Below are 23,279 nucleotides of genomic sequence, written 5' to 3' on the forward strand. Positions count from 1 at the left end.
ATTTGTACACGTGTGACTATAAATGGAGCTGCCACTCTAGAGTTGGGCAGCACAGCAGTTTGCCGGTGGATTTAGCAGTGGATGGGTCCACATGGCACCACATCCCCTGACTGTGGAATTGTGTGTGTGTGAATATCTGTGAGGGGATAGGCAGAGGCACTGTGCTGAAAGGGGCCACAGGCAGGTAGACCCAGTGGAGCCTGTCTTGAGGCTCACAGGCCTTGTCTGGCCCCAAGGATGCACTTGGAGAGACTGGTTAAGTCTTGCCCGTCTTGGCAGATGATAACAGTGGGTTTGCGATGCCTGTGAGATTGCCCAGGAAGTTGAGGAAGACTGGTCTCCAGTCCAGGGCTCAGCCTTCCAATCTCCCTATGTGGCTGAACAGGAAGTCTACACTCTGGGGAGGAAGCTGAGAGAGCTCTTCTACTGGAGACCAGGAAGCAATGCCCTCCCTCAATACATGTATAGGTAAGGAAACTGAGGCCTAGAGAGGGGAGGGGCTGACCCAGAGACACCTGGCACAAGACCAGATAGGTCCTGCTCAGGGCCCTGCCCCATCCACCCCTTTTTTCACAGATCATCAGGTCACTCACTCCTCATGAGGTTATGGCCACTCTCTAGTCCTTGCCCTCTCCTACAAGCCCCAGAGACCCCTGCCTGTCTGCACCCATGTCCTAGGGGACTCGAAGACCCACTAAAAATCTTACTCATCTAGAATCTGCCATGCCTTCTGGCAGATAGTCCCACATAACCCTGTAACAAGTGGCCCATGGCCATACAGAAAGAAGAAAGTAATGCAAGTTTTCCCACACCAAGCCTCTTTCCAGAACACTCCTGTCTCCCACATGGGGGCCCACAGATAAGGCCTTGGAGGCCTGTTTAGAACTTGAAGCCTCAGTTTATTTCCACCTGCTGGGCTGCAGTTCCACCTGGCCATGCTATAGACTCAGAGAGACCCTGGGGCAGGCCCCTGCCAACCACTGGCAACACCCTGAGGCACACCTGACTAATTCCCTGAAATAGGTGAGCAGCCTAGGCAGGGCCTCCTTGTTTGGGGAGGGCTCTTGAGGATGAGGACCCAGGACAGCAATATGGGAGGAGAGGGTAGGGTCCCTGGAAGCTTGTGGGTCACCCAAGGCAGGGATCCCTCCAAGCCTGAGAGTATTATAGCTTGGCAGAACTTTAGGTCTCATCTAGAAACAACCCAAGGAAGCCAGGGTAGCTGGGGTTGGCAGGCTCCATGCCCCAAATTACCTCCAGTAGGGTCTCTCTTCAGCCTGGCTGGATAGGAGATCCTGCCACTTACTGTCTCAGACTTGAGTAGGGGGCTGGTGAGTCATCCTTTCTGCCCTCCCACAGCCCACCTGTAGACTCTAGGCCTCTTTGCTGTGTTCATGGCCCTCCAAAAGGGCAGAGGTAGCTCAACGAGGCTGGTCAGCCCGTGGAGCTCAACCACTGAAGACAGAGGGGAACCAGGCAGCAGACGGAAGATTTCTGTTACAGGTTTGAACCACAGCCCTCCTCCTCCAGGAAAATCGGTCGTGACTAGTCTTCCCTCACATTTTTCAAGGTCATAGGCCTTGGCTTCAAAAACTTGCGGGCTAGCTCACCGCTGTACGCAAAGTGGGGGCAGGGGACTTTCCCCAAGGTCGTCCAGACAGGAGCAGTGGCTGGAGGACGCCTAGTTCAGTGGCTCGCTTGAATCCTCTCGAGGCTCAAAGTTTCCCGAATCCACCCAGTGCTCCGCTTGGGGCGGCCTTGGGGACTCAGAGCGGGTCAACAGTGTCACTGGGCTGTAAACCGGGCTGCAGAGAGCCAGAATCCGTGGGCGAGGAAACCGTCACCGCCTCCGGAACTCTGCCGGCCGTCCCCGGAGTCTTTGAGGGAGGCCAGGAGAGGCGGGCCAGGGTGGGGACGTGGGGTGCGAGCGGGGCGGGCGCAAGGCCAGAGCGGGGCGCCACCTCCGTCGGCGCCGCCTGATGCCTTCCGAGCCCAGCAGGCGCCGAAGACCAGGCGAGAGACCCCTGGCGCAGGTAGTTGGGACACCGGCCCCGCCTCCCCGCGAGCCCCACCCCGAGCCCCTCCCCTGGAGGGGCGGGGCCGGCGTGCGGCGTGCAGGCTGCGGGGAGCTGCGCCGGTTCTCCCGAGGCGCCCGCCCCGCCAGGTAAGGGCGCGGGTCTGGGGGCGGGGTCCGCTTCGGAGCCTCTGCTTGTCCGAGTGGGTGCCCTCGAATCCCCTGGCCGCTAGGTCGCGGTCCCTGCGCGACTCTGACTCCTGCTGCGTTCACACCCGGGCAGTCCATCCAAGTTTGTCTGAAGATCCCCCCAATCTCCGTCCCAGCGAGGTTTCTGGAGATGTCCTACCTGCCTCGTGGCCACCCGGCTCCGGATTAGGGACAGGGCGGGGAGAGCCCCACGGGGCCGAGCACAGCACCAGCACAGTGTCCAGGGCCCTGGCCAGGACTGTTTTGCAGGAGGCTGCCAGAAGGAGGTGATACTGGCTGGCCCCGGGCTGAAGGGCCTAACAGAGAAGCTGAGATGGTGGTGTTGCCCGCCTGGGAACCGTGTGGACAAATGCACGACGGCTGGAACAGAATCGTGAAACTCCAGTGACCTGAGTGTGCCCGGGCAGGCAGAGGAAGGAGAGCTGGACTGCAGAGCCAAGAGACTTCCAGAGCAAGAAGCTTGGAGCACGGAGGGCAGAGGACAGGTGCTGCTGGGAGAGGAGGGGGTGGAGATTGTGAGTGGCAGGTGTGACAGTTCCCTGCACTTCCCTTGGGCAGTCGCTTTCTGTACTGGGGTTGCTGGTTGATTAAGGGGCCTCCAGGCCAACCCAGGAAAAGGCCTGCACAGCAGGCAGAACAGCCTGCCTGTCCAGACCAGGAAATACCAGAGTGAGTGCCATGACAGGGTGTGGCTGAGGGGCCTGAGGAGCCAGACCTGGGAGAAGGCAGGGCAGCCCCAGGGACCCTGCTTGGAAGCAGGTTGGTGTGGACAGAGGCCAGGAATGCAGAGAGCCAGCAAGGCCACAGGGGCAGTAGTTGATTCACCTGTGCATGCCAGGACTGGCCAATTTTGTCCTGACCCCACCCCATCAAGTCTCCTGGGGACAAAACACCAGGCTGGGCCTGCCAGGAACTCACTGTGTGCCTTGGGTGAGTCACCCAGCCTCTCTGAGCCACTTAGCTTAGGTGAGCTTGGTGGGGTAGGGAATCAGAAGCCTGGGTCTGAGCCTTGTAAGTGCTCTACAGGGTATCTCTGGACCCTCCCATCTTTCTTGGGCCTCAGTTTTCCCATCTATAAATCCTGCATAGCCTGCAGCTGAAGAACCTTTGAACTGGAGGGAGGGAGAAGGTGAGGAGGTCATGCTCTTGAGCAGAAAGGTGTGGAATGGGTGGTAGGGCTAGGGCTGGGGAGGGGAACACTCCTGTTTCACCCCCCTCAAGTTAAGTTTTAGCCCCTTCTCCCCTGCGGATGCACACACTCATGCACATTCATGCCTGCCTCACCCTTACCCTCACACCCTTATCATAACTTCCAGAATGAATCTCAAAACTCCCTGGCCTGAGAGTAGGGCCTCTCCCCTAGGAGCCACCATACCAGGCTCCCAGCCCCCAATGCAGCCCTCCTCCACCCACCACCTCATGACCGTGCTTAACTTCTGCCCTTTCCTCTGCTTTATGACTCGCTTTCCCAGTGTTAGAGATCCATTTGTGGCCATGGGCCTAGAAGGGCATCCAGAGTTAGTGGCTATCAATTTGAGTCAACTTTGGGGAGTGAGGAGCTGAGGACAGGCTCCCCACACTCAGTGAAACTTTGCTCCACACTTTGTAATATTGAGGGGTGACTAGTTTGGACTGGGTAGAGAAGCCTCTCCTGGGGGAGCAACTGAGGTCTGTGTCTTGCATCAGAGTAGTTCAAGGCCAGGGGGATAGACTGTCCATTCCATTTTTTTCTGGGAACATGGATGAGGGTCATGTAGACCCAGGACACATTTGCCAATCCTGAAATCCCTGACTGGGCTCTCCTGGTCTGCCTGGAGCCCCCTATGTCCCTGGGACTGGGGCTGCCACAGAGACCGGCAGAAGTGGCTGCAGCTGGCTGTCTAGTTGCTTCCTCTTCCTGCCTCTCCCTCTCGAAGCCTCACCCTCCCAAAGCAGCAGCAGCAGGAAAGGTGGGGCAGGAATGCTTGGGCCAGGCCCTGGGCCAGAGTTCTGAAGCACCCACACAACTCTGCTCCAGAGCCAAATCTGTCGGAGTCCTAGGCTCTACCAGGCCTGTGACACCCCATGGCATCCTTGGAGTTGGTTGGGGAAGGTAAGACCCCTTCCCATTTGCCCTTTTGGGTCTGCCCATCATTAACTGCTCGAATGATGTCTCTTATCCCAGGTCTGCCAATTCCAAAGCCTCAGAGGGTCAGGACCAGGGAGAGAGGCAGTCTGAGGCCTTGGGCCAAAAGGCCCTCTCTCTTTCTACCCTGAGGTACTGGACCATGTTGTTTGGGCAGATGAACTTCTTTGCTGGGTGAGGGCATCAATGTTTGGTGGGGGAAGGCTTAGAGGCCATAGTGTGGCTGTGGGGATTGGTTAAGGCCAGGACCTCCCCCTGCCTCTCCCTCCAGCCAAAACACTGCATTCACAGGTGACCCCTGCTTGCTTGGAGGCCCTCCCTCCCTGCAGGGAGCCTTAAGGCTGAAGCCTGCCTATTTGTCTACTCCAGCAGCTCCCACCTCTTGAGTAGGACCTACCCAGGAGGCTCAACCTGTTTGGGGAGGCAAAGAGGGTCTGGGCTCTTCTCCATGCTGACCTTTCTCATTGCTGAGCACCATCTCTGCAACTATCCCCAAGTTCATCTCCCAAAGTGTGACTTTGGTCCTACCACTACATTGTTCTGAGTTCTCTGGGGCTCTCTGCAGTTTACAGAGGTAAAGTGAGGTTCCTCTGTTGGTCAGTTAGGGTGCTGCTTGGTGGGCCACCTTCAGAAGCTGGATTGCACTCTCATGTTCTTCAATCTATGTGTTGTGTTCTATCTTCTTCATTTCTTACCCATCTGCCATGGCTCCCCTGTTCTATCGGACCTCTCCTGGCTTATGCAACACTGTTGGGTGACAGGGAGCCCAGAGCCATGGCCTCAGGGATAAGATTTGGCTCCTTTGACAACATGTCCCTGTTTTTAGAGATGGCAGCATCCCTCAGTAGAAAGGTGGCTAGGTCAGAGCAACACTGCATAGTACCCTGGGCACTTGGGATCCATGGCTGGTGTCTGAGCAGGGAAATGAGCTTGAAGAGGACGTGCCCTTTTGGGTAGAAAGGGATGCTTCCTTGGGCAGCTGAGCCCTCTCTCCCACTCCTTCCATCCCCCTCAGCTTGCCCAGTCCGAGAATAGGGCAGACATCAGTGGCCAGTTCAGAAAGCCCTTGAGATGACCTGTGCTCCTGGCAGTCCTGCTAATCCTGTCTGGCTCTTATCTGTGCTCTACCTAGGAGACCCTGAAACCAGCACCCTGGTCATGTGCGGCCCTGAGGAGGCGGCCCTGCTGCGGCTGGAGGAGGTCTTCTCAGCCACTCTTGCCCGCATCAACAACCTTATTCTCCAGCCTCTGCTCTCCACCGGTGAGTCTAGGCACTCTGTGGGAAGGGCAAGGGACATACGATGGCCCCAGGGACAAGAGGTCAACCTTGTTGCACCCTCTGAACCAACCGTAGCTTTCTCAGTATGAAATGGAGTAGTGACTCTTGGTATCTTTTGAAAGAACTGGAGTCCTTGCTCCTAATTCCTACAGGAGTCCTAAGAGGCCAGACCATGACTCTAGGTTGAAGCCTACATCTTTCTGTGCATAGAGATCAAATTCCTTTTCTCCCAGGGCATAGGCCTGGAGATAACCCTCTGCCCCGGTTTTCATCTTGTTCCTACCCAAGGGTGCCTGCCCTGATGAGAACGCAGATGCCTTTTTGTTGTTGTTTATGGACCTTTATTTATTTATATGTAGTGCTGAGAATTGAACCCAGTGCCTCACACATGCCAGGAAAGTGCACTACCACTGAGCCCCAGCCCCAGCTCCCAGATGCCTGGGTTTTACTTCCATCTTGAGTCTTACTTGTTAAGTGACCTTGGGCAGGTACCTTCCTCTTGGGGCTCTCTTTGTGAAATGGCCCCGGAGTGACTGCTGACCCTATAGACTCCACATTATGGATGTGAGAAGTCCTGGGGAATTCAGAGACTCAGGGAGAATTAGCATATTCAGTTCCCTGGATTCTCAGGGTTATCTTGATTAGTGAGAAGATAGACACATCCACTCCTTGAGGGTGCTCTGGGCTGCTCCAGCCTGCCCTTCCCCTGATGAGCTCTAGAGGGCACTATTCCTGTCCCAGGACCCCAGACATGCAGGACTCCTCTACAGCACAGGGCTCTGTCCACTGCTCACAGAGTGACTGTGCTCCCTCCCCAGACCCAGAGTCTTCAGATCCCCAGGACAGAGAATGCCTGCGGCTCCTTCAACAGCTGCACAAGAGCTCCCAGCAACTGGGGGAGGTGACTGAGGACAGTCTGTACTCCTTGTGGGAGAGGCAACGCCACCCGCACTCCTTTGGCTTGGAGTCCCTGCTGCTGCTGCGCAGTGCTGACCTCGTCATGCAGGTCCACATGGAGTAAGACCACCAAGACGGCCTTGGTGTCAGAGTACCCCCTGGCATTAAGGCTCACCTGGGGTGGGGCTCACCTGGGCTTGGATGTTTGCCTGATGGTGACAGGCTTGGACACTTGAGAAATGAGCCCTGGGGCCTCACTGGGATCAAAACTGTGAGTCAGCTGTCTTGTTGGGTGAGGACTGGAGGTCACCCGTGCCCAGAGCCAGACCCTAAAGGCATAGCTACTCCAAGGGTGGCATTTGTGGACCCCACAGGGTGGTGGCTTGGGCTTGGAGGTGGAGGCTGAGCTTTCAGGGTGTGCCCCTGTGCTGTCTGCAGGTACATCGAGTCCTACACGAGCTGTTTGGTGGTACAGGCCTTTCACAAGGTGGCAAAGAGCAAGAGGTGAGCACAGGGCTGCTACTGCAGAGGACCCTGGGGTGGGTGGGGTGTCCCCATTGCCACAGCAGCAGGTAGCACAGCCCACCCCTCATCCTGAAGGGCTCCTGCTCTAGCAAACCTACCCAATGTACAATGGGAGAGAGAGAGAGGGCTGGTGAGGCCAGGAGCAGAATCCAGATACCCACTTTTGAGGGTAGCTCTGGGGCAGGAAAGGAGGGTGTTCCTACTCATGAGTGGATGATTGTAATCGGGATCCCTTCCCAAGCTGAGCTGCTACTACTGAACCCAGGAGGGGCACCTCAGGCACCGTGTTGGTCTGATAGAGTAGAGGTTTGGAGTCTGGGGCTGGCCCTGGTATCTGGGGGAGTAGTCCTGGCAGGGAGGTGGTGGAGGTGGGTGTGGGAATGAGGGTTGGGTGAAGGTGGTGTGTGACTCTCTCTCTGCACACAGTGTGTACTGGCGTGGACGACAGAAGGTACTACGGCAGATCCTGACAGGCATGGGCTGTGAGGGCTCCTTGGGCACCACACTGGCCCAGGCCCTCCGCCAGCCCCTTACCCAGCACGTGCAGCAGTACGTGCTCTTCCTGCTGAGCCTCAGGGACACCATTGGGGAGGTGGGTGTCAGGGGGTAGCCTTTGGGGAAGCTAAGGGAGGGGAGAAGCAGGGCCCAGGCTCAGGAGACCCCGATGACACTCAGGGGCCTGAGTTTAAGAAAGACCCAGGCAAGCCTAGGGTTTGGAGGGAACTTAGCCCTGCAATGGGGAAGGGGTTTGAGGACGTGGCTCTGCTGTAGGGATTTTTAATGGGTCATAAGCCAGCCCTGGGGTGTCTGAGGCATGTGACCCTGCCCTGGGGGAACCAGAGAGAATCGTTGGCTGGTATGAGGACACATGGCCCCAGGGCCACTCTGGTCTTGACTCCTCTGGAAGCATCTTCATACCCTCTCCCCAGTAGAAAACTGAATTGTCAGAGAGAAAAGGACAGTCCTTGGCCTGGGTTCAGGTCTCTGACCAGCCTCTGTCAGGACAGGGCTAATATGGCCATCACAGGTGGAGGACGGTTCCAACAAGCCTCCTATACCCTCATTGTCTGCTCCGTCCCACTGCAGCGTCACCCTGCCCAGGAGCTGGTGATGCATGCAGTCACCATCTTCGGGAACCTACAGTCTTTTATGGGTCAGGCATTGGACCAGGCTGTGGCCACACAGGCTCTCTGGCACACCCTGAGTAGCCAACTGAGGGTGAGTTTGGGGCCTGAGGGGTGGCAGCGAAGGGGTTTCTGCATTGGACATAGGGACAGGGCCGCTGGGTGGTTTGAGCTGCTTGCTGCATGCTCCTTGCCTATTTCTCAATCTAGAAGCTGGGTTGGTGGGGTAACAAGGTGCTGTGAACCATCTTCATCCATCTGCTAAGGAGCTCCTGGGCTGGCCCTGCCTGGCTCTGGGGAAAGGTGGTCAGCAGAATGGACTCTCTCCAGTGTGTCACCAATCACACCTCTGTGCCCCTGCCACTATATCATGGGCTGCCTCTGCTAGAAGGAGAGACCCTGTGCCCTGAGGGAGTGGCAGACCGGGGCCCAGTATAGAGCATTATAATAGGGGACAAGAGCTACTGCAGGGAGTCAGGGCTTGAGGGTAGAGTGACCCGTGGCCCAGGGGTGGGGTGTGGGAGAGGACACAGTGAAGCTTCAGGAGAGAGGACCTGCTGCGCTGCTGGGAGAGCCCAGGAATGACCATGATCGCAGAGCTCCAGCACCCAGGGTCACTCCAGTCCACTACGGGAGGCCTCTGGGAGGAGTCTGGGCAGCAGCAGCAGCAGGGCAGGGGTGTTTCATCCTTGCTCCTCCTTCCTCACCTCTCCAGGATGTGCTCTGCACCCCTACCCACCGACTCCTGCAAGACAGCCAGGATGTCCCTGTGGTGGTCACCCCTCTGCGGGCTGAGCGTGTGCTGCTCTTCGATGATGCCCTCGTCCTGTTGCAGGTTGGGGTGGGGCTGACCCCAGTGGGGTGCTGGAGTCTGGTTGAAAAAGGATTGGGAAAGGGACAAGCAGCTGAGACTGAGGGCATGGACTTGGGAAGGGGGGAGAGACGGAAAGGCCAAGGGCTGAGGAGTGGCACTTGGCCAGAGCCATCACTGATAGAGGGGCTCACAGGAACGCTGCCAAGGTGCGTCCGGCTTCAGCCGCCCCCCTGATGCCTTGGTTGAAGCTTTCACTTTGGCTTCCCCGTAGGGAAAGTGGGCATTGTTGAGAGTAAGTGTGTCTACTTAGTTCCCTTCATACTCAAGAGAAGATCCCCAGGGGAAAGGCTGGGTGAGGAGGCTCCCAGGGAAGAACCCCACAGAAGCAGCTCTGGGGCCCTCGACATTGCAGAAGTCAGCAGGGAGCTAGACCGGGGTTTTGGTTAATTGTTACATGGCAGTAACCTTGACCCAACTCATATTGCCTTTGTGATATCCATGGCACTGTCCCCTTTGTCCTCAGAATGTCAGCATGGAGCTCCCCTTGCAGACAGGGAAGCCGAGGCCTGGGAGGGATGCTACTTGCCCAACCCCAGCCCTGTCTCCTGAAGCCTGGTTTCGGACTTAGTTTGTGTATGCGTTGCCCCTGACTTCTGTGTGCCAGAGATGTTGCCCCTAACTGAGCCAGCCCTTTCCTCCCCTGGGCCTTTGCACATGTCATTCATTGTTGTTTCTGGACCTTCTCTTTTCCTTGGCCTGTGTCTGCAAACTCCTTTTAGCCCTCATCCCTGGACTCCTGCTCCTCCTCTTTCTGGCCATGGAGTCATGAGTGGCCTTCCTAGACCAACTGGGAGGTCACAGGTCAGACTCTTCCCAAAGGAAGGGACTTTCTGTCTAATTCAGAGCAAGAAGGCCTTCCAGGTAGAAGGAACAGCATGAGCAAAGTTCAAGAGTGAGGAGAGTTTGGGGCCAACTAAGGGCTGTGTGATGGTGGCATGGTATGATGCTAGGTTTGAAGAGGGTGAGGGCTAGGGCTAGGGCCACAAGAACTGGAGTGGTCTCTGGGAACTTCCACATTAGGCTCAGCCGTGGGTCTCCAACTCCCAGGCAGGAGAACTCAGAGACCCTTCCAGCAGGGGCCGACAAGGTCCAGGCTGTATTTACAGACCACTCTGATAGCCACAGGGGAGAGGGAGGCTGGTCCTGGGTATCTGGCCAGGCCCTGAGGCAGGAAAATAAATGGAGGAGCTGCCTTGAGAAGAGGAACAGACTGCGCAGAGAGAGATTCAGTGCTGGGCATGCTGCACCAGGCAGCCTGGAGCCACCCAGGTGTTCATGCATAGGGCAACCTGAGCAGAGGGCAGGTGAGCACCTGTGCATCTTCTTCCAGGGCCACAATGTCCATACCTTTGATCTGAAGCTGCTGTGGGTGAATCCTGGGCAGGACAGGTGAGCACTCCCCTCTGCTGACACCCCTGATCTTCCTTCCCTCCACTCCCTGACATATGTCCACACCTTAGGACCTCCCCATGTCCTCCTGGACGGAACTGGGGCCTATTCATCACCTCTCTCTGTCTAGGTACACGTTCCACCTCCTCACACCAGAAGAAGAGTTCTCCTTTTGTGCCAGGGACCCCCAGAGCCAGGTGAGTGGGGAGAGCTGTGACCTGGGGGCTGGGAAAGGGAGGACCCTTAGAACAGGGGCCCGAGGTGATCCCTACCCTCATCTCTTCCAGTCTCCTGGGCACCCTGAGGGAGCAGACAGGGATCTTGGTCTGGGAGGGCTGCAGGCGACAGCGAGGAGCAGCAGGTGGAGGTGGAGGGGGTGCAGCCTGGAGCTGCCCCACCAGCTGTCTTTAAGGGAACACCCACAGCAGTGGCCTGTCCTTGCTTCTCTGTCCCCACCAGGTGGTCTGGCAGTGGAAGGTGACCCAGGCCGTGTGCCAGGCCCTACGTGGGAAGAAAGACTTCCCGGTGCTGGGGGCCGGCCTGGAGCCATCAGAGCCTCCTGTCTGCCGCAGCGGAGCCTACACCTTCCGCGCTGAGGGCCGGCTCTGCCAGGCGACCTATGAGGGCCAGTGGCGCTGGGGCAGGCCCCATGGCAAGTGAGTGACCGCTCTCTGGGCTGGACCTGGCAGGGGCCTGAGGGCCAACGGGACCCTGGTGGACCTCGCAGCCTCCGGGCTGTGTGTCCATGAGACTGTTCTATTTGCCCCTCCGAGTTTCTCTTAAGTCCTCTTGAGTAGGTCCTGGCCTGCAGTAAGTCTGTGCCAAATAAAATCTCAGTGGTGACGTTGGAGAGCAAGGGCCTGCCGCCAGGGGCCTGGCCTGCAGGGGCTGCAGTTGCCACTGCTTCTTAGGAGGGTGGGCGAATAATTCTCCTGTCTACACAGCTCTGTCCGGTGGTGACCCAGAGGCCTGACCACCTTCTTGCTCCGCTGGTCCTCTTGAGGACCCTCTGGGCAAGAGTTATGAACAAAGAGACCCCCCCACCAAAAAAAAACAAAAACACAACCAGTACTCTATCCAAAGAAGGGAAAAGGAGGGTCCACACCCCACTGACTAATAATGTTTAGCTTGAAGTTGAAGTTTAGCTCAGAGCTTCCTGTTGGTCAGGGCAGAGGGAGCTAGATGTTTCCTGGAGTGTCGTGGGAGGTGCCCATGAGGCTGCTGGTGCCTTTGAACAGGAGTGGAGAGAGCGAGCGGAATGGGTGTTCTGGGCGGTGGGGGTGGGGATGGGGGACTACTGACCATCCCCACAGATCCTCCCTCTCTGGTTTTGTCTGCACATAGGCTGCACCCCCGCTCCATCTTCCTTCCTGCCACCTCCACCAAGGTGTGGGGTATTGGGGGGGGGGGTCTTAAAGCAGAGACAATAGGGCTGGGAGGAGGTGGAGTCCAGGCGAAGGGAGATCCAGGGGCTGTGGGGAGGGTCGGCCTCTTACAGAGTCTCTGGCTGAGGCTGTTGAGGATGGATCTGGTGGGCCCGATGTCATGGACCTCCACTGTGTTCCAGGGGAACCCTGAAGTGGCCGGATGGACGGAATCACGTGGGGGATTTCTTCAAGGGCCTGGAGCAGGGGTAAGGTTGATGGAGACTGAGGCTGCAGTGTGTGTATGCATAGTGAAGGGGCTTCAGTCTCTGTGCCCAAACCTCTAGCAGGAGTGTAGGGACCATATGGCCCAGCTCCTGTCATTGTACCAAGGGGAAGCCTTGGTACCAAGGCTCCTGACAGGGGCGTCTCAGCAGGGGCTTGCAGAGGAGTGATTCAGGGCCAGGCTTCCCAGGCTTCATGGTGGGCATGACAGAGAGAGAGGTGTCTTATGCCTTGGAAGAAGAGGGGGGCTGTTCTCCCTGTTATCTGAGGCCGTTCCTTGGGGACAGGGACACCCTGAGTGGCATGGTGTGGCTGTGCCCGGAGGTGGCCCTTGGGGCTGACTCCCCTCCCCCCACACCCTCAGCTTTGGCATCCACCTGGTGCCCCAGGCCGCTGAGGACAAGTTTGACTGTTACAAGTGCCACTGGCAGGAGGGCACCATGTGTGGCTACGGCATCTGTGAGTAAGTGGCCCCGGCTGGTGGGGGTGGGGTGGGCTTGTGGGAGGGCGAGTCCTGGGCCCAGCTGTGAGGCAGGGCCAGCTGTTGGTGCTGCTCTCCAGGTACGGCACTGACGAGGTGTACAAGGGCTACTTCCACGAGGGCCTGCGGCATGGATTTGGGGTGCTCGACAGTGCACCACAGGCGCCCCAGCCCTTCAAGTACACAGGCCACTGGGAGAAAGGCCAGAGGAGTGGCTATGGTGTCCAGGAGGACAGTGACAGGTGAGTGCTCACAGCCACCACCCAGGGTGAGGGGCAGAGAGGATCCTCACAGGCCAAATAGTCTCAGGCTCCCTGTGTGCTCCCCGCGTTTCTTCAGCGTCTGCCACCTCTGCCACATTCCCTTGGCTGCTGCTGAGGCTCAGGCCGAGGGAGACTACTGACCATCCTGACTGCAGGGCCCGCCAGTTCTGGAGTCCTCTCTGTTAGAGAGGAACCTCTAACCTGGTCCCATTGAGGAACTGAAAGTCTTCCAGGCTCTCTGGGTGGGAAAGAGCTGCAGGTCCTAACCTTCTGATCTGACCCCTGCTAGGCCTCCCATGCACCCCCAGCCTCTCGGGACCACTGACCGTCCCCACAGATCTGTTGTGCGCTCCTCCCTCCCTGGTTTTGTCTGCACATAGGCTGCACCCCCACTCCATCTTCCTTCCTGCCACCTCCACCAAGAAGTCCCCCAGGATGCCCTCCCCAGACAGGCTTCCTCCTCCCCTTCACCCTCTGTTCCTCTTGGGGATTCTGACCTCGCCTGCCCGTAAGTCGGAGTGGAGTGGATTCAGATATGTCACTGCTCCTAAACTGTTCTCCCACCCTGCCCTCTGCTGGCCCAGCACACAGAGGTGCTCCGTAAGATTCTGATCCAACTCTGGCCATACCCTCTCTTTCCCCAGGGGTGAGCGCTACATTGGCATGTGGCGGGCTGACCAGCGCCATGGCCCAGGGGTTGTGGTCACTCAGGCGGGTGTCTGCTACCAGGGCACCTTCCAAGCAGACAAGATGGTGGTGAGTGGGGTGACCTGCTTGGGTCCTGAGCTCCCAGTAGCCTCAGTAACCTACATCTGCAGGCTCCTCACTGGACTCCTAGCTCCAGGCTACCTGCCCCCCTGCTTTGTAGGATCCTCAAGGGAACCCTGCATGTTGATGTCATTATCCTAGCATAGGAATGAGGCTAGAGCAGTCAGAGGACCTGCCCATGTCACATCCTACTGAGCAGCAGAGCTGAGGCTCAAACCCAGGTCCCCAGAGCTTGGTCCCTCAGCTTTCCCCTCTGCCTTGCCTGAACCCGACAGGTGCTTGGTGGGTGATAGGCTGTGGCCTATGGCTGTCCTTGTTATTATGACTTCTTTGTTTATGTTCCACTTTGTTCCAAAAAGCATTAAGGAAAACCTATAGATAAAAAGAAGAAAAGGCAAGAATAGGTACAAAAAATAGATTTACAACCGAATTGAACACAGACTGTCCTGTTTGGCTCTGAGCTTCCTGACCGCTGCTGTGGCAGGGAAGCAGGGACGTGCTGCTCTTCCTGAGCTCCCAGGGGCTTCCTGCAGAGGGGGTGAGCAGCCAGGTCTGTTTAGGGGAACCCCAGGATGAAGTCCATGGGGCTGGTGCACAACCGGCCAAGGGTCAGTATCCCACTTAGGCACAGTCCTTGGAGAGGGCGACAGGGCTTAGAGCCCCTCTCTCCTGGTGTCAATGTCCACCTCCCATCTTTACCGCCCCTCCCCCTCCCCGTGTCCCGGCCCATCTTCCTCACCCTCCCTGTTCCCCATGCCCTCCTTCCAAGGGCCCAGGCATCCTCCTCTCTGAAGACGACTCCCTGTATGAGGGCACCTTCACCAGGGACCTGACGCTCGTGGGCAAGGTGAGGGCCCCTGGGACCCTGCTCCACACCCTGCCAAGGCCCTGAGTGGCATCTCCTACCTCTGTCCTAGAGCCCAGAGCTGAGAGTTCAGGCAAAGGGTGGAGCAGGAATGGAGGGCCCTTCCTTTGCCTCCATGGGGGTGGGGGTGGGGTGCAATGACCCTGCCATGGAGTCACAATTTGATTCTGGAGCAACCTAAGAGGGGACTAGAGAACTTGCCTCATGTCCAGAGGATGCTGGTGGTCTCTGGCTGTGTCCCCTCAATGACCCCTAGTTCAGAACACCTGGCTTCTACCATCACCAGTGCCCTGGGATGCAGACCCTGGAGACACTGTCCTTTGTATGTTCCTGCCCAGGCTGCCTCAGCAGAAGGCAGCGGTGCCCTGCTGGGGCCCGTGGAAGTGTAGGCCCTTTAGGACAAGGACAGGAGGGCACCCCTGGTGTATAATGGGTGGACATCGGGGTGCTGTGTGGGACAGCCCTCCCCAGCCACTCAGTGCCAATCTTCCCTATTCTCCTCTGTGGGTCCCTTCTCCACCTTTCACCCCTTCCTGCTTTGAGAGGGGGATGCAGCTGTTGGTGGGGGCTCCTGCAGAGCATTCAAGCCCTCAGGGAAGGAGCAGATTGAATGGGTTCTGGGAAGGCCCCCTCGGTCTGCAGCCTGTCTGACCCAGATGGACAGGCGATGGACAGGCGTGAGGCCTGTCATCATGGGGTAGAAGCTGGGCCTACAGACATCCCTGCCTCCCTCTCCTGGCTCCCAGGGCAAGGTGACCTTCCCCAACGGCTTCACCCTGGAGGGCTCATTTAGCAGCGGGTCAGGGAAAGGACTGTATACACAGGGAGTGCTGGACACGGCTGCCCTCCCACCAGACCCAAGCAATATCTGCAAGAGGTAAGAGCCTGGCTCGCCTGGCCCCGGCCCACTAGGGCCTGTCTGTGTGTGTCTGTTTTCACCCCCAAGGTTCAAGTCTCAGTAGATGGGCTTAGTCCTCCAGAGAGCCGAAGGCAAACAACCCTCCAGTCAGAAATTCTTGGAATCAAGAGCTGTGTGGAGATAACTCCATACACCATAAAACAGGAGAAAAATGTTAATTGTAGAATTTGCTTTGATCCTGATCTTTTCTTCTAGAGAGGGTACAGACAGTTTACAAACCAAACACAATAAAAAAGAAAGAAAGAAAAAACGATGAGTTGCTCTTAAAAGACAGGGATAGACAGATAGGTACTACAACAGTTAGTTGAGCTCTAGCCTGGCTCAGAGTTTCAGCCAAGGTGAAGAAGGAGATTTGCTACATGGATTAATTGACACTGTCAAGCGATATTTTTGGAGGGGAAGAGACTTTTTTTTCCCCTATACAGACAGAGTTCTTCCTTAGAAAACTGTAATCCGAGCAGTGAATTGCCAAGTCTGCTGAGAAACACTTGGGCACGTGCGAGAATTGGTGTGGATGGAGGTTTTAATGAGCCGTGGTCCCAAGTAGCAGTGAGATGTAGAGAGGGGTACAGCTGACTCGTGGACTCACCATCCCTGCATGCTGCCTCTCTGACAGCAGGAGCTGGGGTAGACAGCAACCCCTAGGGGCATGCCCCAGCTGCCATGAGAGACAAGGTGACAGGCAGGGGATAATCTGTGAGATACCAGAGGACAGGACTCCGTTAGTCACAGTCCATTAGATGCCCACACAGCCAGGCCTCAGTGTGTTGGCCAAAGCAGGATCAACTGCAGGAAGGAACAGGCTGTGGAGGAGGACAGAGCAGGGGTCATGGCAGGGGAATCCTGGGCTTTGAGCACTGGTCTATCCTGGGTCAACACCTGCTTTCTGAGCTTGGCCTTAATCCTGGTCTCGATCCTCCCAGGATTCTGTATCCTGTCACTTCTCCATGGCAGAGTCCATTCTCTTGTCCTTCTGTCTGTCTGTCTGTCTCTCGGAACAGCACCGGAGGTTGGCACTGCCCCTCTCAGGGCCTGGACAGGGTCCTGCCCACTTCAGCTCCCTCTTCCCTGTCTCCCCACATCACAGGCAGCTGGGTCTGGGCGCCTTCCCCGTGGAGAGCCGCTGGCGGGGAGTCTACAGCCCCTTCTGGCACTTTGTGATTGCCGACTGCCCTGGAGACCTGCAGGAGGCCCTGCTGGGCTTCCACATGCAGAGCCCGAGGGAGCTGCGCAAGTCCCAGGAGTACCTGTGCTGTGAGAGGTGAGGCCCGCAGTGCCCGCGTGCACGTGCCCACGGGGCAGAGGGCCAGGGAAGGCTCCCTGGGTGCTGGGTGTGGGTGAGGGACGCTGTGCATGGTGCTGCCCAGGAGCCACCCCAAGGACAGTGCGGGCAATGTGGAAGACATCCTAGAGGAGTTATTGCAGCACCGGGAGCCCAAGGCCCTGCAGCAGTACCTCAGGAAGGTGAGGGCCCTGGGATGGGCGGCCCACGGGGAGGCCTTGCTCTCACTGGGTCCTGCTGGGGAAGGTTTCCGTTTCTCATGGCAGGGTACCCACCAGAGGGGACAGGCCTGTGGGCCCTTTGTCCTCAGAGGGCCACAGTTTTCTGTCTGTGAAATGGGAGCAGCTGGGCCTGTGGCACTGCTGCTCTGGGGGTTGAGTGCCCGCTATCTCTGCACTGGCCCAGGCTCTGAGCAATTCGCTGCACCCCCTGGGAAAGCTGCTTCGGACCCTGATGCTGACCTTCCAGGCCACCTATGCGGGTGTTGGGGCCAACAAACACCTGCAGTTTCTGGCCCAGGAGGAGGTGAAGCAGCATGCCCAGGAACTCTGGGCTGCCTACAGGTAGGTGAGCTCCGAGGCACACGGGGCCAGCCACTGCCTCCCCTGTGCCCTGGGCCTGCTCGTCCCTGCAGTAGCTCTTCCTGATACCCTGATAGCAATGGTGCCTTTACCTTAGGTCTGATCCAGCAAGGAGCCAAGGGGTTAGAGATGACAAGGGTCCCACTGCAATCTCATCTAGAGTCCAAGATCCACGTGGCCCTGGGTAGCTCTAACCCCACTGCAGGCCCAGCCTGATCCGGAAACTCGACACCATCTCTGGTGGCAGGCTAAGCTGCGACCCCATCAAACATTTTGCAAAGAGGCCTTGGATGCTGCAGTTCCTCTGCTGCTGGGGCACAGGACTCTGGCAACATCCTCTAATTGCAGCCTGATGACTACTGGGCCATGAGAGGGTGACACTGCAGGCTCAGTGTCCCTGGTTCTGGGATATAGAGCCACCTGCTTTCACCTTGGTGGCTGAGAGGGTGGAGCTTCAGTTCTGTGGCGGTGGCAGCCATGCCATGCCCTCTCGTTGGTTTGCAGGGGTCTGCTGCAGGTTGCCTTACAGCGCAAGGGCCAGGCCCTAGAGGACGAAGACGAAGAGACAAGGTGACAGCCCTGGCGACTGCTCCTGGGGCCTCCCTCAGGGGATAGGGGGGAAATGTTGGGCATCCATGCTATTGACCAAGCAAGCATGGTGTGGTGATTCTTTGTGAATCACAGTGAAATGTGGGAAAAGAAGTGAGGGAAGGAGGATCTCACAGATTCAAATGAGTTGACTGAGAAAATCTTGGGGAGATTTTCTAGGGAATGTCGAGGCTGGAGGCAGGGGCAGCATGGTGGGGTGAGGAGCTCAAGCACTGACTGATATTCCCACCTGCCAGGCCTCAACCTCCCACTGTCCCCAACCTGTTCTGGTTTCTCCCAGGGACCTCCAGGTGCATGGATTGATGCTGCCCCTCATGCTGCCCAGCTTCTACTCAGAGCTCTTCACGCTCTACTTGCTTCTTCATGAGAGGGAGGACGGTCTCTACAGCCAGGGCATAACCCACCTGAGCCTGTTTCCCGACACCAAGCTGCTGGAGTTCCTGGATGTGCAGAAGTAAGCCTCCCTATGCCACCTTAGCCAGTGCTCTAGTGGAACAGACCATACATACTCGACTCACACGGTCCTCAACCAAAAGCAGGGCTAGGTTAATTGGCTCACATACTACAGAGTTCTAAGGATATGCTTTCAGGTGTGGCTGGATCTAGGTGCTCAACCACACCACAAAGGGAAGCCCCCTTTTCTTTCTCTGTTTCTTCTCTGACTCTCCTTCGGGGTGACAAACATGGCAGTAGCCTCTTGAGGGTTATACCCTCCCAGCTCAGTCCCCTCACTGTCCACATAGGCATTTCCTTCCCCACAGCTCCAGCAGAGCACTTGGAGTCCCTCACTGGCTTAGCTTGGGTCTTGAGCCCACCATGAAAAGCAGGTATCCATGACCAGGCCAATAGCTACCATGAAGGCTGGGCAAGGTTGAGTGCTCTGAGCACTTGGAGAGTCGGGGAGGGGAAGTCCCTGGGAGCAGGTCAGACAGGTATTTGCCATACCTGGGGGCCTCCCTTCTACCCTATCCCTTGTCCTTTTTCTCTCTAAAACATTGACACCACGAGTAACTAACCCCCAGTCCCCACTGGGGTGCTTGGCCACAGTCCCTCCTCCTACACATGGTCTCCTTTGTCACACAGCAAGGGCTTCTGCCTCCAGGAATTCTGCTGGCCTCCCCTGGCCTTGAGTTCCACACATGTGCCTAGGGACATGTGCCTTGGGATTATTATTATTTTTTTTTTTTTGGTACCAGGGATTGAACTCAGGGGCACTCTGCCATGAGCCTCATCCCTGGCCTACTTTTGTATTTTTTATTTAGAGACAGGGTCTCACTGAGTTGCTTAGGGCCTCATTTTTGCTGAGGCTGGCTTTGCCCATCCCCCCTGTTTCAACCTGCTCTTGGGGACCCCTTCCCTTCCCCCAGGCTGTCCTCAGCCTCCCTGGGTGACAGCAGCCTTGCCCCCTGAGCTCAGCCCCTGCCCCTCATCCTGGCAAAGCCTCCTGTCATGCTTTTTTTTCAATTTCAGGCACCTGTGGCCCCTCAAGGACCTCAAGCTGACGACCAATCAGGTGAGAGGGCGGGCCCAATGCTGATGTCTGTCCAGGAAAGGCGGAGCTACCAGAGCTCCCTGGAGTCCCAGTGGCCGCCTGCCTCAGGGTGGCTGTGAGAGGTGGAGAAAGATGAGGCAGGACATGCCAGGCTTCCTGCCTCATTCCACCTCCCGCGATGACCAGGCTCTAACACAGGCTCTGTCCCTTTCCTGCTGTGTGGCCCCCAGCCAGATGCTTGAACCCTGAGTCTCAATTTGCTCCCATGTAAAGGGAGCCACTTCCAGGCCCACTTCACAGGGTGGGTGTAGGGTGACAGGCACGTGAGACATTTGTTCCCAAAGCGTGTTCCTGACCACAGCAGCAGGACCATCTGGAACCAGATTCTTGGACCACCCCACATTTGTTGAGTCAGAAACTGAGGGAGTCACCCAGGAACCTGTGTTGACACAGGCCGTTGGGTTTGGGAACCATTGACATGGTCCTTTGGGGTTGGGGGCATCTAGTGACTATGATTAGATCGATCCTCCCAACCCCCTGGAGCTGTTACCCCATTTGGTAGTTGCATAAGTGAGGCCCACATGGAGCTGGGTCACTCAGCCCTCTGGATGGGGCTATGCTAAAGTCCGTGATGGGGAAGGGACTTGGGGCAGCCTGAGCCCTGGGAATGAGGGCATGTCAGAGCAGGGACCTCAGCCTCATTTTAGTCTACTCCCCACACAGAGGTACTCGCTGGTCAGGGACAAGTGCTTCCTGTCTGCCACCGAGTGCCTGCAGAAGATCGTGTGAGTCCCTGCCCTGGGGAGGTGGGCAGGGGATCTGGGAGTGTTGGGGGTCGCCAGCTGGGGCTGAACCCCGGGATCTTGACCTGAAGCCAGCCACCCTGCCACAGGACCACAGTGAACCCTTGGGAGAAGCTGGAGGTACTAGAGAAGACATATGGGGAAATCGAGACCACGGTGACGCGGGTGCTCGGCCAGGAGCACAAGCTGCCCATGGATGACCTGCTGCCCTTGCTTGTCTACGTAGTGTCACGGGCCCGGTGAGTCCCAGCCAAGCTAGGTTCATGGTTGGGGTAGGGGTACAGGTGCAGCAGCCCCCCTTGCACCCTGCCTGGATGGTCTGAAGTCTGTGGACATCACGGTTACTGATGCAGGTTTCTTGGTAGAGACAAAAGCCCAGAAAGGGGAGGGTCCTGTGGGCACCAGAGATAGTAGGGAGCACATCTGAGGTGTCCAGCCCTCTAGGCCAAGGCCCCGTCCCTTGCTCAGCTGTGCAGTGCCTCTCCATGATGCCGCCGTCTTCTCTCCCTCACTGTCTTGGGGTGGGTGTTCTCCAGAATTCAGCACCTGGGAGCCGAGATCCACCTGATCCGGGACATGATGGACCCTGTCCACATAGGAGGCCTGTATGACTTCCTGCTCACAGCCTTGGAGGTGAGGGACAGGACTATAGGCTGAGGTAGAAATGTGCTGGCCACAGGGCAGACCTCTTCCCTGCCCCAGACACCCTCAAGGGGATGAGCTCAGATTCACAGCTCATATGCTATGCTTCTGTGGAAAGGGTCCTCGCAGGTTCTGTCCTTGTTAAAAAGGGACTAAGACCTCTAGGCCACATCCCAAGCTCAGAGCCCATTTTCCTTGCAGAATGTGACTGAGGGCTGAGTAGGAGACACTTAGTCTGGACCTGGGAGGTGGGTGCCTTGGGTTTGGGCCCCAGAGCCTGTGCGTGGGGGCCCAGCCTCTCCTCTCTCTCCCCAGTCCTGCTATGAGCACATCCAGAAGGAAGACATGAGGCTGCGGCACCTGCCTGGCCACTGGGACTCCAGGGAGCTCTGGTAGCTCCGCCTTTCTGGGACAACATCAGCACCGAGAAGGCCACACAGACTCCCCGCAGGAACAGGCAGCGCCATCTGCTCCCGATCACCCAGGGCCAAGGGCAGGACGGGCCCTGGGAGGCAGCTCTTGGAGGAGATGGGCATTTTGTTTTTCAAGGAGAGATGCTGCTGCTGTCCTCCCAGGGTGAGGTGAGGGGCAACAAGTGCGGCCCCAGAGCGCATGGGTTTCCGTTGGTCACTAGGCCAGCCTCCGATGACCCTCTTGATCAGCAGCAGCTCCTTGTCTGGGGTGAGGAGTTGCTAACTTTTCAGACTGAGTCTTGCTTCAGAGTTGCTGAGCCTCTCTGGGCCTCACGCTGCTGCCTGTCAAATGTGGGGGGAGGGTGGATGACCCATAAAGTTCCTTCCAGCCACTCGCTGAATTCTGGAGTCCTTTCTGAAGCCAGCCATTAGTTCGTGGAGCTGTTTGAAGGCTGTTTATTGGGTCTTTACCCCTCTAAGTATTCTTCTGGTGACCTGCCTCTTTCCCAGCTCTTCCCAGGGCTAGCTGGCCTCCCAGGGTGGGTGGCAGGAACGCTGTAGCTCCTCGCCAGCCTGCTGGGTGGCCTCTGGCAGGTGCTTGCCCTTCTGAGTGTGCAGTGGAGAAGGTGGACTTGGAGCCCCTGAACTGCCCTTGCTTGTCTGTGATGTAAATGGCCGTAAAGGATAGTCCTGCCGGCAGACCCCAAGTGGCCCCTGAGTTACATGCCTGAGGCCTCTGTTGGTAATGTCAACAACAGAACAACAAAGGAACAACGGGGACCTGAGACCAATCTGTGCCCTGGCTGACAAGCACCTGGAGCCAGGACTCTCTGGAGTTGGGGAGCTTAGGTTTTACTTAGTTTCTCATGTGGAACCCCCAAGTGCAGGAGCTGGACCTTGGGGCAGCCTCATCCCTTCCTGGCCTCAGTTTCTCTTCCATCAAGGGGCTTGGGCCAGGGGATCTGCAGGCTTTCCTGCTGCCCTAACAGTTGAGTGACAGTGGGCAGTGTGACAGTGCTCTGAAGTGGCCAGAAGGGGTGAAGCATGGCCAGGAAGGTGAGCAGGGCCTGATGCTGAGCCCTGGGTCATAACCAGGGTTAGTCTCTGATCCTGACTCCAGGTGTGCCTCCCACTGACCTCAGCCTGTGAGGGAAGGGCTGGAAGCCACCGAGAAAGCCACTTACCCCTGAGGGCAAGGCTGAGCCCCAGGGTCCCAGGGCAGGGGAACCCAGGAAACCTCAGAGATAGGGCAGGGCAGCGGGTGGGGAGACCCAGCTGGCCCTCTCACTGCCGCCTCCAGAGGATCGAGAGAGGCTTTCTCTGGCTGGTTCCATTGAATGCACCAGCCTGAACAAAGGGCCTGGAGTTCTGGTTCTGCTGGGAACCTGTGGTGTCCCCAAGAAAGTCCCCAGGAAGACACCTACCCCTGGGGACTCGTGACTCACCAGTACTTCAGTCATCTTCAACTCTTACAACTTGTTGCTGCCTTTTGACAAATAAGAACTTCCTGACCCCATGCCTCAAAGGCAGCCTCAAATTCCCACAGAGACCTCAAAACCCTTCTGGCCTCCTCTGGGACCCGTGAGCCCTTGCCACAGCGTTCAGAGGTAACAAGACCCTGCCGCCCATCCTCCCTCTGGGCCTCACCCACAGCCAACTGAACCGAAGCCTCTTGACATGGCCTTGCAGGCCATATTAAAAGGGTCCTGGAAAGTTCCAAGGGCCACCAAGGGTATAGCAGACCCTTACAGCAAAACCCATAGGGCAGCAGAGGCCTTTGCATTAGAGCGTAGGGAGATTGACGGCAAGGGGAGTGCTTCGGTATGGAAGCCGGGTAACCACCTGCATGTGTGCCTCGGGGAGCTGCTGCAGCGGGGTCACCTACAGGCAGGTCAGTCACACCTCAGTGATGGCCTCTTCCAGCTGGATTCTTCTGCAGGTGATGACTATGTACCATCCTAGAATGTCTCCCACTCTGATGACTGGGCCAGAGGAGGTGAAATGTACCACAGAGGCCCAGGTAGCTGTTCCTGCTGGTACTGTGGCTGGGAGGGTACCGAGGCCTGCCTGCTGTG

At 57.4% G+C, this 23,279-nt stretch overlaps 1 protein-coding gene across 7 annotated transcripts; it reads left to right on the forward strand.

Moving 5' to 3' along the window:
• The first annotated feature begins 1,915 nt into the window (after positions 1-1,915).
• Als2cl (ALS2 C-terminal like) lies at positions 1,916-21,596 on the forward strand. 7 transcript variants are annotated; one of them, XM_078037962.1, is made up of 28 exons: positions 1,916-2,164; positions 2,461-2,709; positions 4,389-4,481; positions 5,482-5,610; positions 6,447-6,645; positions 6,964-7,029; positions 7,477-7,642; positions 8,137-8,268; positions 8,890-9,009; positions 10,379-10,437; positions 10,568-10,634; positions 10,897-11,093; positions 12,005-12,070; positions 12,451-12,549; positions 12,648-12,809; positions 13,475-13,586; positions 14,368-14,445; positions 15,210-15,340; positions 16,470-16,643; positions 16,750-16,846; positions 17,070-17,227; positions 17,750-17,815; positions 18,135-18,308; positions 19,325-19,367; positions 20,070-20,131; positions 20,239-20,388; positions 20,686-20,782; positions 21,107-21,596. In XM_078037962.1, the coding sequence occupies exons 4-28, from the start codon at positions 5,508-5,510 to the stop codon at positions 21,185-21,187; spliced, it is 2,859 nt and encodes a 952-aa protein (XP_077894088.1). In that variant the 5' UTR covers positions 1,916-2,164; positions 2,461-2,709; positions 4,389-4,481; positions 5,482-5,507; the 3' UTR covers positions 21,188-21,596. The 7 variants fall into 7 exon arrangements, with proteins under 7 accessions (XP_077894088.1, XP_040146094.2, XP_013217306.2 ...); XM_040290160.2 differs by having other exon boundaries at positions 1,916-2,709; positions 4,389-4,523; XM_013361852.4 differs by having other exon boundaries at positions 1,916-2,709.
• Positions 21,597-23,279: the final 1,683 nt, after the last annotated feature.

This window comes from Ictidomys tridecemlineatus, chromosome 2 (assembly GCF_052094955.1).
Source record: "Ictidomys tridecemlineatus isolate mIctTri1 chromosome 2, mIctTri1.hap1, whole genome shotgun sequence".
In the NCBI taxonomy this organism is placed as follows: domain Eukaryota; kingdom Metazoa; phylum Chordata; class Mammalia; order Rodentia; family Sciuridae; genus Ictidomys; species Ictidomys tridecemlineatus.

What these genes read in the sequence shown, in the direction of transcription:
- Als2cl (XM_078037961.1), top strand. Translation starts at nt 3,007, where the DNA reads ATGCAGAGAGCCAGCAAGGCCACAGGGGCAGTAGTTGATTCACCTGTG. An exon ending in TGCAGCAGTACCTCAGGAAG is followed by an intron (nt 16,847 to 17,069) that starts GTGAGGGCCCTG and finishes GCACTGGCCCAG; the next exon opens with GCTCTGAGCAATTCGCTGCA. An exon ending in GAGTGCCTGCAGAAGATCGT is followed by an intron (nt 20,132 to 20,238) that starts GTGAGTCCCTGC and finishes ACCCTGCCACAG; the next exon opens with GACCACAGTGAACCCTTGGG.